This window comes from Pelecanus crispus, chromosome 8 (genome assembly GCF_030463565.1).
Source record: "Pelecanus crispus isolate bPelCri1 chromosome 8, bPelCri1.pri, whole genome shotgun sequence".
Taxonomy (NCBI): domain Eukaryota; kingdom Metazoa; phylum Chordata; class Aves; order Pelecaniformes; family Pelecanidae; genus Pelecanus; species Pelecanus crispus.
The window spans coordinates 6,297,847-6,314,684 of record NC_134650.1 but is presented as its reverse complement, the minus strand read 5'-3'; the positions used below and the strand labels follow the sequence as shown (position 1 = coordinate 6,314,684).

Here is a 16,838-nt window from a genome sequence, read left to right as displayed (position 1 = left end):
TTCTTATTTTCTTCATCCAGTAAAATTTGTTTCTGAAGTGTAATTGTCTCTTTATTAAGAACAGACTTTTAATGGACATGGAATGTTTGTTCAAGTGCCTGAACAAGTTGGGAAAACAATTGTGACGCATTTAATAAATAACTACTGCTGTCTTTTTTCCCTGCACATATACAGTCTATGAGTCTGATAGAGATCGGGAACCCATCGCAAAGTCTGGAAAATGTGTGTCGCTGGGCCTACTTGCAACAGAAACCTGACACTGGGCATGCAGAATATCACGACCATGCTATCTTTCTTACAAGGCAGGATTTTGGTCCATCTGGCATGCAAGGTAAGATGTTCATCAGGTTTTGTTTTGTAAATGTCAGGACTTCTGAGCAGCATTTGTGTTTATCACTTAGCAAGGCTAGTTATGCAAAGTTTAATTGTGTATCTTTTGCCTAGTTTTGGTCAATGTTTTCTTTCCCCAAGAGCTCTGTGTATGGCCATTTTCAGTTGTAACTGTTTCACTTACTATTTTATCCTTTCTTACTGGTTACTTATTTATTGGATCACCTCTTTGCTCTTGCTGAAGACAAGCAAATGGCATCCCTATGTAAACAGTCCTGAAAATGCCCAAAGATTAAAGAATAGATTTTGTGTTTAAAAAAGTCTCTAAAGCTGTTGCTGTGTTCCAGCAGGATTGCCAAAAAATACTGTTACAGAGAGGTCTGGAACAGCAGGGCCAAGTGCTGTCCACTTTTTCATTTTTTCAGGGCTCTGCCTCCTGTGAGATCAGGTTTGTTCACTGGAGGGAATAAATCTCAGAGCTTTCCCGTTCCTTTTGGGTTGGCCAGATCTGCTGTCAGCACAGGGCTGGGGCTTTGTTCATGTGTTTGCTGAGGGCTGGAACCACAACGAGCTCCTCGTGAGCTGTAACACAGCAGCGTGTGGTGTCCTTTTCCCCCGTTGCCTCATGCACTTGGAGAAGACAATTGCAGGATGGTCCGAGAGGTGACAACAGTTTTGTGTTTTATAAAATATAGTTTTAATATATATATATTAAAAAACCTGTGTATATATATATAAAAAAACTATATAAATATAGTTTTAATTTGTTCAACAGGCTGGTTTCATCTGTTTCGTAGATGAGGGAACACATTATTAAATGTTCGGGGGCAGAGGTCTCTTGAGAGGACCACTTCAACTATATTTGTGTCACAACAGAAGACAGATGTTTGTCCTAGAGCTTCTCACCACATTGCCTTTCCATACTTGTTCATTTTCTGGAACACGGGGTATTTCTCACAGGCTACGCTCCAGTCACTGGAATGTGTCATCCTGTTCGAAGCTGCACTCTCAACCATGAAGATGGTTTTTCATCTGCATTTGTGGTGGCTCATGAAACTGGACATGTGTGAGTAGAACTGTGGACATCCTGCGTCCTATCTTATAATGTCTTTGGTACTGGCAAATATCCATATTTGAAAGATGCAGTTTATGTTAAGAAACAATATTCAGGGTTAGCCCTGGCTTCAGATCTCAGCTTTCTCAAGGCTTTCTTTATAGCCTTAAATAAGCTTTATATTTTGGTATTTTCAAATGGAAAAAGGAACTAATACCAAAATAACCTTCCAGGGCTGCTGTGAGAGTAGATTGAATGATGTATTATAGTCTCCTGGTGGAAATGTAAAGTACTTATAATGATGAACTATGAATTCATTGAATCAGTGGAATACATGATTCTTGAAAACAATCCATATTAAATAAGCACATCATCTGTATATGTTACTGCTGGTAAAGGATACAATACTGTATAGAAATGAGGTGCCAAGCATTGAGGTTACAACTGTTCTTTATATTTCATATAAAAACCACAATCATTTTACTTATTGATGTGATTAGAGCCAATAGAACCGGTTGGGCAGCAGTTGTCAGAGCTTTGGTTTCTCCCAGAGCATTTTAGTTTCCCTGTTTGCAGAGAACACCCACTGATTTCCCATTTTCTCTTTGGTAGAACAACAGTTCCCACAAGGCTTTTTCTGCACAGTTTCAATCTATTCTGTTTTCCCCAAGAAAGCCTACAGGCCCTTTTCTCTTTCTTGTATCAGAATTATTAAGGGCTTTAAAGAAAAAATTGCCAAAGTTTATTGAATCTCACTGCAAATGTATCTTAATTAGACAGGGACATAGAATTGATACCCAGATGGTATTTGATTCCAGAATTTTTGAATTAGGATAAAAAAGAATACACAGTGAGCTTTAAAAGAGATACCACTGAAGAATGTTTGTAATCCCTCAAATGATATTCATCCCCAATCTGTTTAAGTTATGGACAGATATCACCCATGTTAGTCAAACAGTGCTCATAGAAAAAATGCAATATAGGATCCTAACAAAGGGAAGGAGAAAATATATTCATAATAAAGCCAAAAAGAAATTTTAAAATATCTGTAACTTGGGGTAATTTTCTAGAAAGCACCCACCACTTTCCAGGCTGTTTCACATTTAAACAATGTGGAATTGCTACTGGCCAATAGCAGCAGCTAGTCTAAACTAGCTTTCAGTGTGGCGTCTTTTTTTTAACATGGAAATGACTTGTTTACCATTGCAAATTACTTCAAATTAAGCTGAGGTGTGATTTTTAAAAAGTTAGATAAACTCCTGAACAGCTCCAGATTGGAGTATGAATACATTTCTGTTAATACTCCTGGAGGGTGGACTAGATCCTTAATCCAGAAATGGATTCATTTAGCTGTAGTTATTCACAAATGTGGATATGCACAGAAGTCCAAAGAAGGCATTTTTAGTCTGTTTTGAAAGTGGATTAAGCTAATCACATGAAGGTACTCTCAAGGGTCAGTGCTTCTCTGGGGGAGCTACTGCACACTAGCTCTTTAGCTTCAGTCTCACCCTGTCGTATTTCTCATGACTTTGCTTATGTGGACAAGGGTCATGGGACTTAGGTACCTTGTTGCAATCAACTGCTGGTGACGTTTGGGATGTGAAACCACTTGGGCACTCAGAGTTCACCTGCGATGTAACTGTGCTGGCTCTCTCCTGTGCGGGGCAGTTTAGGCATGGAGCACGACGGCCAAGGGAACAGATGTGGGGATGAAGTCCGCCTGGGGAGCATCATGGCCCCCCTCGTGCAAGCCGCGTTTCATCGCTTCCACTGGTCTCGTTGCAGCCAGCAAGAGCTGAATCGATATCTCCAGTGAGTAGCTGTTAAGCAGCCTCTCTCCTTTGATTAGGAAGCATGTAAGAACAATTCTGCATCTAGCATTTGTGCTTTCTCCTTTTGTTACTTACTCAAATGGGGTTGAATAAAACAAACAAACAGTCTCCTCCATCCTATTGGGAATGAGATGCTTTCCCATCAACTGCAAATAATGCAAGTTCTCAGTTTGATTTCAGTCCACTTTAAATTGTTCTCATTTCATTTACGCCTGTTCATTTTCTGGACATTGATAGTATATATGCCATCCTCTCAGGAGTTAGGAGAAGACACTATTGCGAATCTCACTGCTAACTTTCCTCCCTCCCTAATGTAACCTCTAGATGGAGGACTGCCTATACTATGCAGCAGCGTGGTGTCTATCTTACAGATACCAAATTTGGCTTCAAGGGCCATTTGTTGCTTATGATACCTGTCAATGATAAGATGGTGCTGCCTAAAGAGGAAAGTCTGCCCTTTAAGTGCTCAGGGCTTTTCTTGACTTTAACAGCTATCTAATGAAAAGGCGTGATTCTAGAATTAATTCTTTGGTTGTCACTTTTCCTTTAAGTACCCTAAATGCAAAAGCTGTTTTATTCCCCAGTCCTTGTCACAACTTCATCCATGTCCTCTGCCTTCCCTTTGAACCTGACCCTGCACTGGAGTTCCCTGACAAACTGATATTTATGACCATGTTTTTGCTCCTTGCAGAAAAGATCTTTCCCTTGTTGTTATGTGCAAGTTGTATGGGAAAATATGGGGAAACTACTAGGATACCCAGCAAAACCTGAAAATAAGTAGGAAAAAAATGCAGCAAAATATATGAAGTAAACATGAGTTAGTCTTTTTGTCAGTATTTTTATTATTGTAGATATCTTGGTATGGCAATAAGGAATAAAAATACTGTGAGAGAAGTGTGACTGTTTCAGTTAGCAAGATCCTTTAGAGCTTTAGCCATTCAATAAAAATCATCTGGCCTAGAGGGCTGCTTTACATTCTTTTAAATACAGCTATTTTTAAATATCTTACAACAAAGCAGAACAATGGTTTGCTTTGAAGTAAATCTAACCTCAAAATTCTGCCTTCAACTATTAGTATCTTCAAGGCAACCTGAATGATTGCCAAAATAGACTTGTGTATGGTGTCCTCATGTCTGTTAAATAACTCGGGGACGTTTCAGAGATACTGTTGATCATGTTTGTCTTTTGAATTAACCAATGATTGCACCGTGTTAATCATTCTGTGATATTAGCATCAGTCCTCTCTTCTCCAGACAACGTAGTCAAACATGATTCTAGTACTTTACAGGCTGTCCTCACTATTTAGGACAAGAGGAGAAACTCCCATATTCATGACACAGAAGGGAAACTTTGTGCAAATTATGGATGGAGCTGAGAGCTATCGGGAGAAACAGAGAGGGAACAAACCTGAGCGTTTAATGCAGGCAGGAAAGTACACATGCTTGTAAATGAGTCGCTGCTTCTCAACAAGGACACAGGCAAACTGCAAGCTTAGTGGTAATCTCATATGGTTACCCTGGCTTCTGCTTCTAAAACTTCACTTGAAAGACAGTTGCAGGCAGCAAGAAATTCCACAAATGGAAAATTAATTAAACTTTCTTTTTTTCTTGGTCTCATGTGGATTCTTCCTTTGATTCCTTTCACTTAAGGAGCTTGGAGACTGATAGGAATTTACCTGCAAGCTAAATGAAAATTACAATGGAAGGGCTTCAGAAAAAAAAAAAATATAGAATCCATTAAAAGTGGATAGAACATGATAAAGTTAATGTGAGTGTAATTGCAATATTAGGTGCTCTTCATGACCAGCATCTGAGAAATCGTAGGCTCTGTTTTGTTTGGAACAAAAAGGCACTGAAACCACAAACACTGTGCAAGTCTCACAGCCCCATCTGTTACTGTAATTTTTGCCTGTTGCAGTTCCTATGATTGTCTGCGTGATGATCCCTTCGAACATGACTGGCCTTCCCTTCCACAGCTGCCAGGAATTCACTACTCCATGAATGAGCAGTGCCGTTTTGATTTTGGTTTGGGCTACATGATGTGCACAGCTGTGAGTACTTAAGTTTGGCTTCTGCTATTTCTCATCCAGGAGTGTTGTGTCTCTGAAATGCCCTTAATTGGGACCGTGTAGTGAAGCCCACAAGGAAAGATGTTGTGCCCACTTAGCTGTGAGCAAGGAGTAACAACTGAATGTTGACAAATATGTTAATTTAAGTATCTCTGTCTTTTTGTTTTTTAAACTGGAGTTACAGAAATAATTATTCTGTAGTTTCATAAATAGCTGTAGACTTCAAGCAAACAAGCTTGCTGCATTATTGAGCCTCCTATTGCTGGCAGCTAATTATTTTGCTACAAAAATCCCACCCAGATGTGAAGGAGATGGATTTGGTGGCACATCTTTTAGTGCTAACATGGGGCAGTATGCTTTTATGATCCAATTTTACGGAAACCATAATGCATTTTGATGCCTAGCATGACAAAATAAGTGTGACAGCGAGTAGAGCAACTTGCAAGGACTCGTGATGACATGGTTGGCTCTCTTGTACCAGGAAAACAAGAGACAAAGGCTAAATTTAAAGCAAGGCAAGATTAGTGTAGTTCTCAGTGGATTGGCCTCAGAAAGCAGAGTTATCTGCAGCAGGGCTGTGCCTCCCACCTCCAGCTCCTCAAGTAGGACAAAATATTAAATGGAAAGAGATGTTCTCAGCTGGTGTGGCAGCTGCTAGCACGTAACGTTTCTGCTTTGATTCCCATCTGCAGGAATATGTGTTCCGAGTGGTGTCTCTAGATAATGGATGAGAACCTTTAAAACATCAGCTGCAGTACTGAGTCTTGACACAATTCCCACTGATGTTGCCTTTGAAGAATGTCCCAGCCAAAGAGGGTCTTTTCTTACAGCCAGCCAAAGAGGGTCTTCTCTTACAGCCATTCTCCAGAGCCTGGGGGACGGAGGCTTTCTATTCTTCTTTGTTCAGAATAGCCAAAAGCATGTCCAGACATCATGTTTTAGTATATTGTGTGGTGGGTGGTTCTCATCCTCTCCTATACAAGCTCTTGCATTATAGGTAAAATGCCAATTTATTCATGGGATCAGGGTCCTGAGCTGAAATTTCCATCTTCCTAAGAAGGTGATTGCAACAGCTGAGCTACAGTCTGGGCAGCTCATTTCCCTCTCCCATGAGTACTCAAGTATTTTTTGTTTTGTTTGCCAAATGAAGCAGCACCATTTGGAGAAACTGTAAGAAAAGGCAGTGTGTTTCTTACTGTCTGGGGGAACTGGTTTCCCCCTTGCCCTGTCTGCCTTTGGTCACTAGTGTAAAACTAGTTTTGCCCAACCTTATTCCGTCAAATGCAGGTAGGATCTCACTTCAGAATCACTGATGATTTTGCATGAAAGCTCAGATATGCTCAATCCACCGACATCGTGGTGTTCCTCAGGAATCAGTGATAACAGCTGGCTTTTTACAGCTAGGAAAGGAAAAACCCCACTGTGCTGCAGCTTCTATTGCAGTTTCCAGTGGGAGCTCTCTTGAACTACCATCCGCTCTGATTTTTCTTGTGTTTCAGTTCCGTACGTTTGATCCCTGCAAGCAGCTGTGGTGTAGCCACCCCGAGAACCCCTACTTCTGCAAAACAAAGAAAGGGCCTCCGCTGGACGGGACCATGTGTGCACCAGGAAAGGTGAGAGCGGCTGCTGCACGCTCACATGCGTTCATGTGTATTTGCGTGCAGTTGGGGACGTTCCCTTTAAAATCAAGGGGAAGACAAGAACGTATCTTGAGGACTTGAAGTCCGCTAAGATGTGGGGCAAACTCATGAGTGCAAGTAAGGCTGTTGAGGAGCATAAGGGGAGGAGGCAGGGGCTGGTGTGTTCTGCATGGCAGCTCTGTGACCATCGGACCCCATTCTCATGCAAGTCATGGAAGTATCTACAAATTGCCCTGTGCTTCTTGGTAAGTCTTTGTGGCAGAGCCAAAAATGAGGAAATTTCTACTCGCCCACGACTTGGGTGAGGTCGGGGGTGTTGTGTTTGTATCAGTGATGTTGTAGTGATGCTGACTGGCTTCCCTGGTGCTGGGGTTGCAGAGAGTAGTGAGGTCCCGGAGATGACAGCCAAGCTAAGGCTGCTGTGCCTGCCCCAAGGGAAAGGATGGATGTGGGAGTCAAGTGCCAGCTAGAGAGAGCCACCATGATGGCAGAGAAGGGACTATGAAGAGAGAAGGGCAGATTTGCGGAGGTGGGTTTGCTGGCTTGATGAGAGTCAGGGGAGAGGCATGAGGAATGGTGGAGGGAAGGTGCGAGGTGGCAAGGGCTCAGACAGCTTCGACCCTTCAGCCACCATGCTGGACTTGCTCCGGGTCTCAGTTATCCTTCTGTGGAGGTCATGCTGTGCTCATAGCAGATCTGAACTCCAAGTCCTTTGAAGTATGCTGGAAAAAGTCTGGCTTCCATGGGCTTTGGATGCAGTGACTGAGGGGGAGAGGAAGGTGTCGCTACTTGGAAAGATGTTTTGCAAAACCCAACGGATGACATCATTTATGTGATAAATGAACCGTATTAGCAGCTGCTGTTATGGTTTAAAATGTCTTTTTTATGAAAACGTAAAGTAATGCTAAATTAATTACCTAGCAAGTCATGCTCTATATAAACCACTCCCTTCTGGTTTTCTCTTCTTTAGATTATTCCTGTTATAACAGCTTTGTTTCTTGTTTAAAAATTATATATATTTAAATTACAATCCAAAATCTTAGACAGTTTCTTTGGATTCTCTTTTCTATATCTTGACTTGTGCATTAAAACTATTCATGAAACCCCCAGAAAAATACAGTTGTATTCCATTTTATTGCATCACCCTCTTCCCCAAGCCATTCATTCATATTAATATTTGAACATAAATGAGAAGAAAAAAATAACTTATAACCATACAGTTAAGGATCTGTCAGTGCTTCCATTATAAACAGTTTGTCAGCATGTTATGCAAGTCAGCTGTAAAAATTTTCTCTGGACTGGAACCTGGGATCCAAGGCAGACAGCCAGGCTTTTTAGTGGAGATGCAAGAGAGTGTGTGCACATTCTGAAGTTTCAGTAGATGATAGGACTATGACTCTTTTATTCCCAGAGGAGCTGTCCCAGTTTTTTGATAAATAAACTTATTGCAACCTTCCAGGAGAACCTGAGAAAATGATATAAAATGAAAACCATTTTGTTAGATAAGGCTCAGCAGCTAAACATTTTTTTAAACATAGCATGAGTTATGAAGGTTATACAACTGACTTTGTATATCTGAGCTCAGCACTTGACCAGGGTATTTATTAGTTGTTGGTGTTTTTAATACAGGCGCATCAGATCAGTCCTTTTCCATCTGTTCCTTTCCTTTTCATCCCTGCCTTTGATTTGGCCTTTCCCTGTTCTCTCTCTGCATGGATTTGGACAATACCAGAGACTCTCACCTGGAAGGATGAGGACTGTTAAATGCATACATTGCCCAAAGCTGGGACTCAGTTGCAGCGTGGCAGCCTCCTTTAAGATACATCTCCCATGATACTTCATCAGCACGTGAGGAAGAGGAAAATAACTTCAAATGTGATCCACTATTTTGTTTGGAATAACGCCAGAACAGAAAAGAACAGAAACATAAGCAATTAAAGATGTTGATTCAGAGAGATCCATTTGTTTCCCACTTTAGAGAGTTGCAGTTTTCATGATTTCATACCACTAATTCCCAGGGCCTATTTTAAGCTCAAACCAATCACAACACAGCTGATGCGTCTAAGAAACATCCTGGCTTTGCAGCAGCTGAGGGGACTGGGTGCCAGAAATGAAAGCGATGTTCGGGAGACTAACATGGTGTATGGTGTGTAGACGTTCTCACCTACGCCTGGTGTTCAGATAACTGATAAATGGTCTCTTCACTTTCCCAAACGTAGCAGATGCTCTTGAGGAGAATCCAGTCCAGCTGCCTCCTTCCTAACTGATGATCAAGGGGCAAGAGCACCTATGGGAGACACGAGATCTGTAGCGCGTTTTCAGCAAGCACGCTGATAAGAGCCGCGTCTTCGCACCCAGGCTGTGTCTTGGGCACTGACCCTTAGAAATGGAAGGAAGATTAGACTTTCTAATGCTGCCTATATGTGTGTATGTATGCATACATATAGATGTGTATTTAAGTAAATATATGTAAATATATGGAAGCTTTTCTGTGCATGTGGTTATTTGAAATAAGTTGCCAAAAGAGTGAGGTTCTGCTATTTCTAAAACTTTTTAGTAAGTCTCCTTGTGCAAATGGAGACATTGAACGATTATGTTAACTGGCAGCAAACTAATAATTTGCTGGGTTTAGGGATAGAAAAATAAAATACTCCCTTGGAGCTTCCCAGCCAGAGAAGAAAACTACTGTTTTGATAGAATCCTAGAGGAAATAGAATATTTTATATTGCTCCCAGTCTGATTTTTTTAAACTAGATTGAGTTTTCAATAGCAAGAGGGAAGATACTGTCAATTTTGTGAAGCTTCAATAATGCAGCAACTTGCAATTACTTCTGTGTCTGAACGGTCACATGAACTTCCATGAAATAATTCCGGTGTGTAAAGTTAAGCACACAGAGGGTCAGAGTCTTAATGTGAATTCAAAGACACTCCATAAATTGCTACAGTAAACCATGCAGATGAGGCATAGCTGCGCAAAGCTTAACTGCATAGCATTCTGTGGATTAAAAGAAAACATATGCTTCGAGCTGATAATTTATTTACTTGTGTACAATTCTGTCGGCTCCACTGTTAGCCTTAGGCTTCTGAAGCCAGGCAGCCTTCAGAAATATATCATCAGTTTTTGTTGTTCTTTTTTTTTAAACTATTATTCTTCTGGGGAGACATTTATATTGGCTGAAGTAGCTAACTGCTCTCCACAGGGTAGAAATAAAACCCAAAGTCATTCATGCAAGGAGATCGCGCGCTAGAGTCCATCTGCTTGCTGCAGTGACTAACCCAAAGGTTTGCACCACCTGAGCCTCCTTTATTTCTTTTCTTGGAGAGGGGTGAGAGCCTGGTACCTGCCCCTGCCAGCCGAGCTGGTGTTGCTCTTGGACTTGGCTTATGTGCCAAGGATCCAGCACAAACCTAGCAGGTATTCTCTAATACTAATGCTAATGAGACGATCCGAGTCAAACTTGGAATGATTTTTCAGTCTGTCAGGAAAGGAAGGGAATGATTAAATACTGAAATAAATAGATATTATTGAGAAGAAAAATGGACTGAGAAAAAAGGTTTCTGAAAACACTAATGTGTACTCAAAGCAATCCAGATAATTTCCCACTGAGAAAGCTGACCTCAGCTTCTCTCGGCGACAGGAGACAGATGGGTAAGTGTATGCTGTGTTAGTCACCACAGAAACAGTGAGAATACTTGAGTCTCCGCTGAAGAAACTTTCACTGGCTCACAGTACACTTTAGTGTTAGAGCTTTCAGTTTATCCCTTGCAACTAATTATTCTCAAACAGATGGAGCAGAGCGGGCCAGCCTGCATGTGATTGGAAATACAAATAAATAAGTAACCCTTTTGTGATACGATTTCAGGAGAGTGGGGAGAGCCGAGGGCTGCCAGCCACAATGCGGTACAGGGGGTTACCTGCTCGATACCTGGGGTGTCAAGTGAGGAGCTAGGAGTGCTCCCGGTTGCTGCCCGATATAAAATAGGCAGAGATGCCCACAGAAGACCTGCACGTCTTTTCTTGAAAAATTAACTTGCAGATGCGTTAAGCCCACAGGAACCCAGTGGCTCTTTTTTTGGCATCCGCAGCAGTTGTTTCAAAGAACTGCTGAAAACAGCAGTGGAATGTTTTACTGCAAGAGATTTAAGCTTCCTCTCCTGGAAATTGCACTTGTTTTGGACTGTCCTGTTTGCCAGAAAAATAGGCGAGACGGCAAGAAGTCATCTTGTCTTCCACTAAGAAAACAATTTGCATTTACCCAGGGTGGTTTTTTTCCTCATTAAAAAAAAAAATACTGCTTTAATATGCTTCACTCTTTAAATGAGCCCCCCGTTTATGAAGGGAATAGTGGTTGAAATTGGCTCTTTTCCACCTCATTATGTAGTTAATGTAGTAGCAATAGGAAGGGTTGGCTCTAGCTTCCTCTTTTACATTGGAGATTGCTCCATCTCTGGTTTTACCTCCTCACGCGTTTTCTTGCATGGGTCTGCACAGAGTAAGACTCGGTTGTGAATAATTTTGTTTTATGTAAGCTCCTTTCTTTTAATCCACAGACAAAAAGGCAGAGCTGGGGATGACTCATTTTATACAAATGCTTGTCTCCTAATAGCTCTGCCTCAGCTTCCCAACAATCGGCGTATGACCGGCTTCTCCAGTAAAAATCAGTGCTGCTCTTTCCTTTACGCAGCAAAGTCAATAACACTTTTCCATGTTTGCCTTCCAGTTCAGGGACCAGTCACAGTGTCAGATAGGTGGTTTATTAGTGGTTGTTGCAAAGCCACATCCCCCTGTTCCTGGCTAAAACCGGGAAAAGAGATTGGAAAACACAACATCACATCTCTCCCTTTCCTCCGCGGAGTCCAAGCACTGGATCCTGGATCATCGCATAATGAACATACGCTACCTGGCTCTTGAAATGGATTCCGTGATTGCTGTGGAACTTACACCTGAGGGATGCAGAGTCCTGATAAAAGGATGTGTAAGCAAGCACAGATCAGGAGCTGTCACATCTCATCTGCTTCCAAGCCCAGCTGAAATGTGTATTGACAAGCTGATGCATCGCCAGCTTCCCCTGCAATGGTCCCATTGCTACACAGGGCCCGACGACTCAAACTGTTCCTTCAAACAAACCTCTCTAAAGCCATAAGTAAACAGTCCCTGAAGGGTACAGCGCTGAGCTTCAAAACTGAAGAAAGCAAAGGACATATTAGCATTTTGCGTTTCTTTCATGCTTTGCTGAATTATGTCTTGTTCTGTCAAACAGCTAAGAAAAATCTGCCCATTACAGCTCGGGAGCAGCATTGGTATAATTGGCTGTGGGGTAACTCATCTATTTCATAGGTTTTGACTTTGAATATTTGAAGTATGAGAAATAACGAATAGTTGAAACCTAATTTCTACTCTCTTCTCTGCTCCTTGTCCAAACAAATCAGCACCAAAATAAATTACATGAATAAAGAGCTAGTCATTGGGCAGATTAGCGAATCAGTAAGCTGTGTCTTGTCACTGTTTTACTAATGATTCTCTCTTTAAATTCAGCGTTATTAATGATTAGCCATCACTTTTAAATTTGTCTTCCAGATCACTAATCGCTCAATGCTTAAGAACACTCTCCTGTTATATATCTTCTGATTTTGTTTTTGCTGGCAGCATGCATTTAGCCATATGCTCGGCTTGTGCTGCCTGCCAAATTCCTGCGTTCCAGGGCTTGTTAAGCTGTGTAAAATGTTGTTGTTGACTTGAATGTTAAGGAAAGTAAGTGACTGATTGCACTTGTTGTTATAGCCATCTGTGCTCCTGAGCCAGAGCTCTTATCCCAACAGTAACCGTTAAGGCAGACAAACTGCGACAGTCTAATGCAAAGTCATTTGTTGGGCTGGAAATATTTTCCAGCACCCGCACTTCATCAGTAGACTTTTATGAAAGCAGAAATAGTACTAGAAAGAGCCAGAATCTGTGATCCTTGAGAAGATTCTTCCTGACTTCAGCTAAGAAAAAATTCCTTGCTTAGGGAGTGAAGAAATTGGTGGAAAGGCATTGGCAGGTTTCTTTAACGAGAGGAGACAGTAGAGAGTATCGGTACTGAAGCTACAAAGGCTCTTAAAGAAATGCGTAAATACCTTACAGGTTTGGGAAACGCAGCAAATTGTGTGTTTCAACCTCTGTAGAATGACTGTATTAAAAATCAGGTAACAGAAAAGAGAAGCCTAGCAGGGCATGATTCATTGCACACAGCGAGACTGTCCAGGGCTGCTCCCTGATGAATGCTGCCTGGTATTTTGGTCAGGTTTAGTATGAGATCTCCAGGAAGACTGCAGGAGTTCTTTATTTAATCGCAATAATGTCTAAAATGTGAGCTGCCTTTAATTGCATGCCACTTCGCTGACCACATTTGTTGCAGGGCTGTGTGTGCTGAGCTGGGAGCTGCTGGGAAGGACGGTGCTGCGGCAGCAGCTCTCGCCATCGCTGCCTGAAGTGGCCGCGTGCAATGGCAGAGGCAGAATTTTACATTTAGCCTCCAAGATCTGGGACTCTGCCGCTTCCCTGAAATGAATCCGTATTAGTTATGTTGCAATCACCACCGCAGACACGTGATGAAGGCGTGTAATGCTGAGAGCAGTTTAATGAACTTGGTAGGCTTGAATCCTGCAAGCATATATGTGCGCACTTAACGTGTAAGTTCATAAAAGCCGAGTAAATTTGTGATCCTGGGCGCGGTCTGACAGTGAGTCTCACTACTGTCTCCTGGAGAGGTAAAAAAAAATCCAGAATTTGTGCCTAAAATGAAATCTGTTGTACCACAGCTTCTCATATGATATAATACAATCATCTGATCGTCTCATTTTCTCTTTTAGCATTGCTTTAAAGGTCACTGCATCTGGCTCACACCAGACATCCTGAAGCAGGATGGACACTGGGGGGCATGGAGTAAGTTTGGCTCTTGTTCTCGCACCTGTGGCACCGGGGTGAAGTACAGGACGCGGCAGTGTGACAATCCGCAGTAAGTATACGTACACCCATATGTTTTTCTGATGTGGAGCGAATGAATGGTGAGAACCCGTGCTAAATTACTAGTGCAGTAATGCAGTAAAGGATGTTGAGTGGCCCGTGTTAAATCTGACCTATAGTGTATGTTGTCAGAAATTCTATTTTTGGCCCTTAGCAAGTCATGAATCATCTTTATTTCGCGGTTTATCCATCCATTAAGCTGGTTATGCAGTTACAAGGATCTTGAAAGTGCTATTACACTATTGCATAAAGCATAAGCAAAAGTTTAGGGCCCTATATATGTCTTGTTTTAACATGTGAGTATGAAATAATGGCAATAATTTGCTGGATTTTTTTAAAAAGTGCATATACCTTTTTAAAATTTCTATTTAATCAACCTTTTTGGATATTTCAACAAGAAAGTCTTAAAACATTTTCAAACTGTTCTCATTCTGAGTTGGAACAAAGCTCCAGAGATCAGAACCTCTCCCAAAGTTAATTGAAATAATATTGAATTGTTTTGCTTCAATAACTTATGTATGGTGTATCTAGATAATGTAGAATGACTTAATTTCAGTAGCGCTGGAAGTATGACATATTTAATATAGATTGGTATGTACAAATGATATGAAATATATATGATTATTGCTATACTGCGATGCTGTACAATGTCAAGATCCTAACAGCAAGAACTGAAACAATTGTCAGAATTAAATGATTTTACCAGACAGAATATTGTTAACATATTTGTTAACACAAACTTTCTCAGTTTGTGCTGATAAAGTGATTGAACTTGACTAGTGTTAAAAATCATCTTATCCTTGATTAAAAAAAAAAAAAAACCACTCAAGTTTTATGAAGCAGCATTTTCTGATGGAAATTGTTCTGTTAAGAAAAAATTTACCAGTTCTAATTTCAGCCTTTATTACATTGGCAACGTGAAAGTGACCTTTATAATTGTGGGCACAGTTTTAGTTGTAAAATCTATTTTCATGTAGGAAAAGCCTAGTGTACTATTCAAAATGTTTTCTGTGCTCCTGGAAGAGGGTGCAAACCCAGCTACAACTGCGGAGCTCTGCGTTGCCAGATGTGACGGCGATCCGATGCACGTCTGCCGGGGGGATGCAGCGCCGAGCTGGGCTCTGTTTCTGGATTTGCTGCTGGCTTAGGGGGTGAATGTGAATGAGTCGCTTCATCTGCTCACGCTGTCCTTTCCTGGGCCGCACCAAGAAAATGGCTTTTCTTGCCGTTATCAAGTGGTTTGAGGCTCTACTTGCAGAAATAGCTTTTTAAGAGCTAAATGGTGACAGCGGGTTTTTAAAGGAGACACATATTTTCCATACCAGAAACACATCGCTGGCTTCATCAAATGCCCACGGACTTGACTGGGAATTAAATTACTCCTCAAAGGATTTGACAGAGGCTTGGTTCATGCATTAATGGCAAAACTAACCCTGGCTTTCTCTCCTCCCCGCAGTCCCACCAACGGAGGCCGCACATGCGTGGGGCCGAGCTACGAGTTCCAGCTGTGCAACAGCCAGGACTGTCCTAAGGACTTGGAAGATTTCAGAGAGGAGCAGTGCCGGCAGTGGGATCCTTACTTTGAGTACCAGAACACAAAACACCACTGGCTCCCCTATGAACACGTCGATGGTGAGTGGTCCCTTTTTCCTATGAAAAGTAAAATCAGTCGCAAACGTGAGTAAAAAGTATATAAGGAGGGGTAAAACTTCTTCTAGGGAAATCCTGCCTCACAAATCTGTTACGAGTTGTTTGGAGGGATCAGTGAGTATCAGTGTATGAGTGATTCAATTCATACAATGTACTTGGATTTTCAAAAAGCTTTGGACCCCGTTCCCCAACAACTGCTCTTAAACTGCATTAGCAAGAGAAAAAATGGGAATGGTCTTGCATGGGGGTGTGTGTCCCACAAGGCTGGGTGCTGGGAGCATGGGTGCTGCTGAGCACGTGTGGCAGTGAGCAGGGAAAGGGAGCGAGCGAGGTGACAAAATCTGCTCGGGATACAAAATTACTCAGGCTAATTAAAATAAGAAGGCCCACAGTGAGAGCTGCAGAAAGACCTTGTGACACTAGGTGACTGAATGTGGCAAATGAAGTTTGACGTTGATAAATGCCAGCAACGGATATGGGGATAAAAAATGGTAAGTGTGTATATGTGTATGGGTCTGTACACAAGGTGGGCTCTGAGGAGAAAGGTGTGGGAGTTGGGAGTAGCTTTAGGAAAACATCAGTTCGGTGACTGTCAAGAGAGGGATGGAGAACACTGATCTGCCTCTGTGTACCTGCGTGAGGTGTCTGCGTTTTAAATACTCCGCCAACGTAGCTCAGGTTGTGCCCATCTCACTGTTGCCCTCATTGCTGAAAAACCCACAGCTGAACTCAGAAAGACCCGAATAAAGCAAACATAAGCAGTGACTTCTAAATAAGGAGAGTTTATCTAAACTAGGACTTTTCACCCTGAAAAAGTGATGATTTAGATTAAAAAGATAAGAGTTACAGAATTGTGAGTGGCATGAAGAGACTGATCATGGAGTGATTATTCACCGTTTCTCATAACACAATCCTGGGAACATCAAATAAAATTATCGGGTGGCAGATTTAAAACAAATAAGAGGAAGTACTTTTCCACACAGCATATAATTAAACTGGAATTCATTGCCACAGGAAGTTGCAGATACCAGAAAGTTTTAAAAGTGATTTAGAGAATTCTTGAAAGTTCTATAATCCATTAAGAGTTATTAAACACCAAGCTCCAGACATGATTTGGGAAGTCCACAAGCTGCAGTTTACAAGAAACTTGGAGAATATTCTGAGAAAAGTATCAGGTTTGTTCTTACATCTTCCTGCAAACACTGCTGGCACTGCCAGAGGCAGGTGTTGGGTTGGACGGGTGCTGGGTCTGAACCCG

General features: G+C 41.6%; 1 protein-coding gene across 1 annotated transcript in view; it reads left to right on the top strand.

The window, feature by feature from the left end:
* Positions 1-16,838, top strand: part of ADAMTS2 (ADAM metallopeptidase with thrombospondin type 1 motif 2) — a 188,521-nt gene that overhangs the window by 151,356 nt on the left and 20,327 nt on the right. The window contains exons 6-12 of the mRNA XM_075715199.1: positions 175-331; positions 1,291-1,396; positions 3,053-3,196; positions 5,134-5,266; positions 6,784-6,897; positions 13,777-13,922; positions 15,387-15,562. Of these exons, the coding sequence (XP_075571314.1) occupies positions 175-331; positions 1,291-1,396; positions 3,053-3,196; positions 5,134-5,266; positions 6,784-6,897; positions 13,777-13,922; positions 15,387-15,562 (976 nt within the window). The remainder of the gene's footprint in view (positions 1-174; positions 332-1,290; positions 1,397-3,052; positions 3,197-5,133; positions 5,267-6,783; positions 6,898-13,776; positions 13,923-15,386; positions 15,563-16,838) is intronic.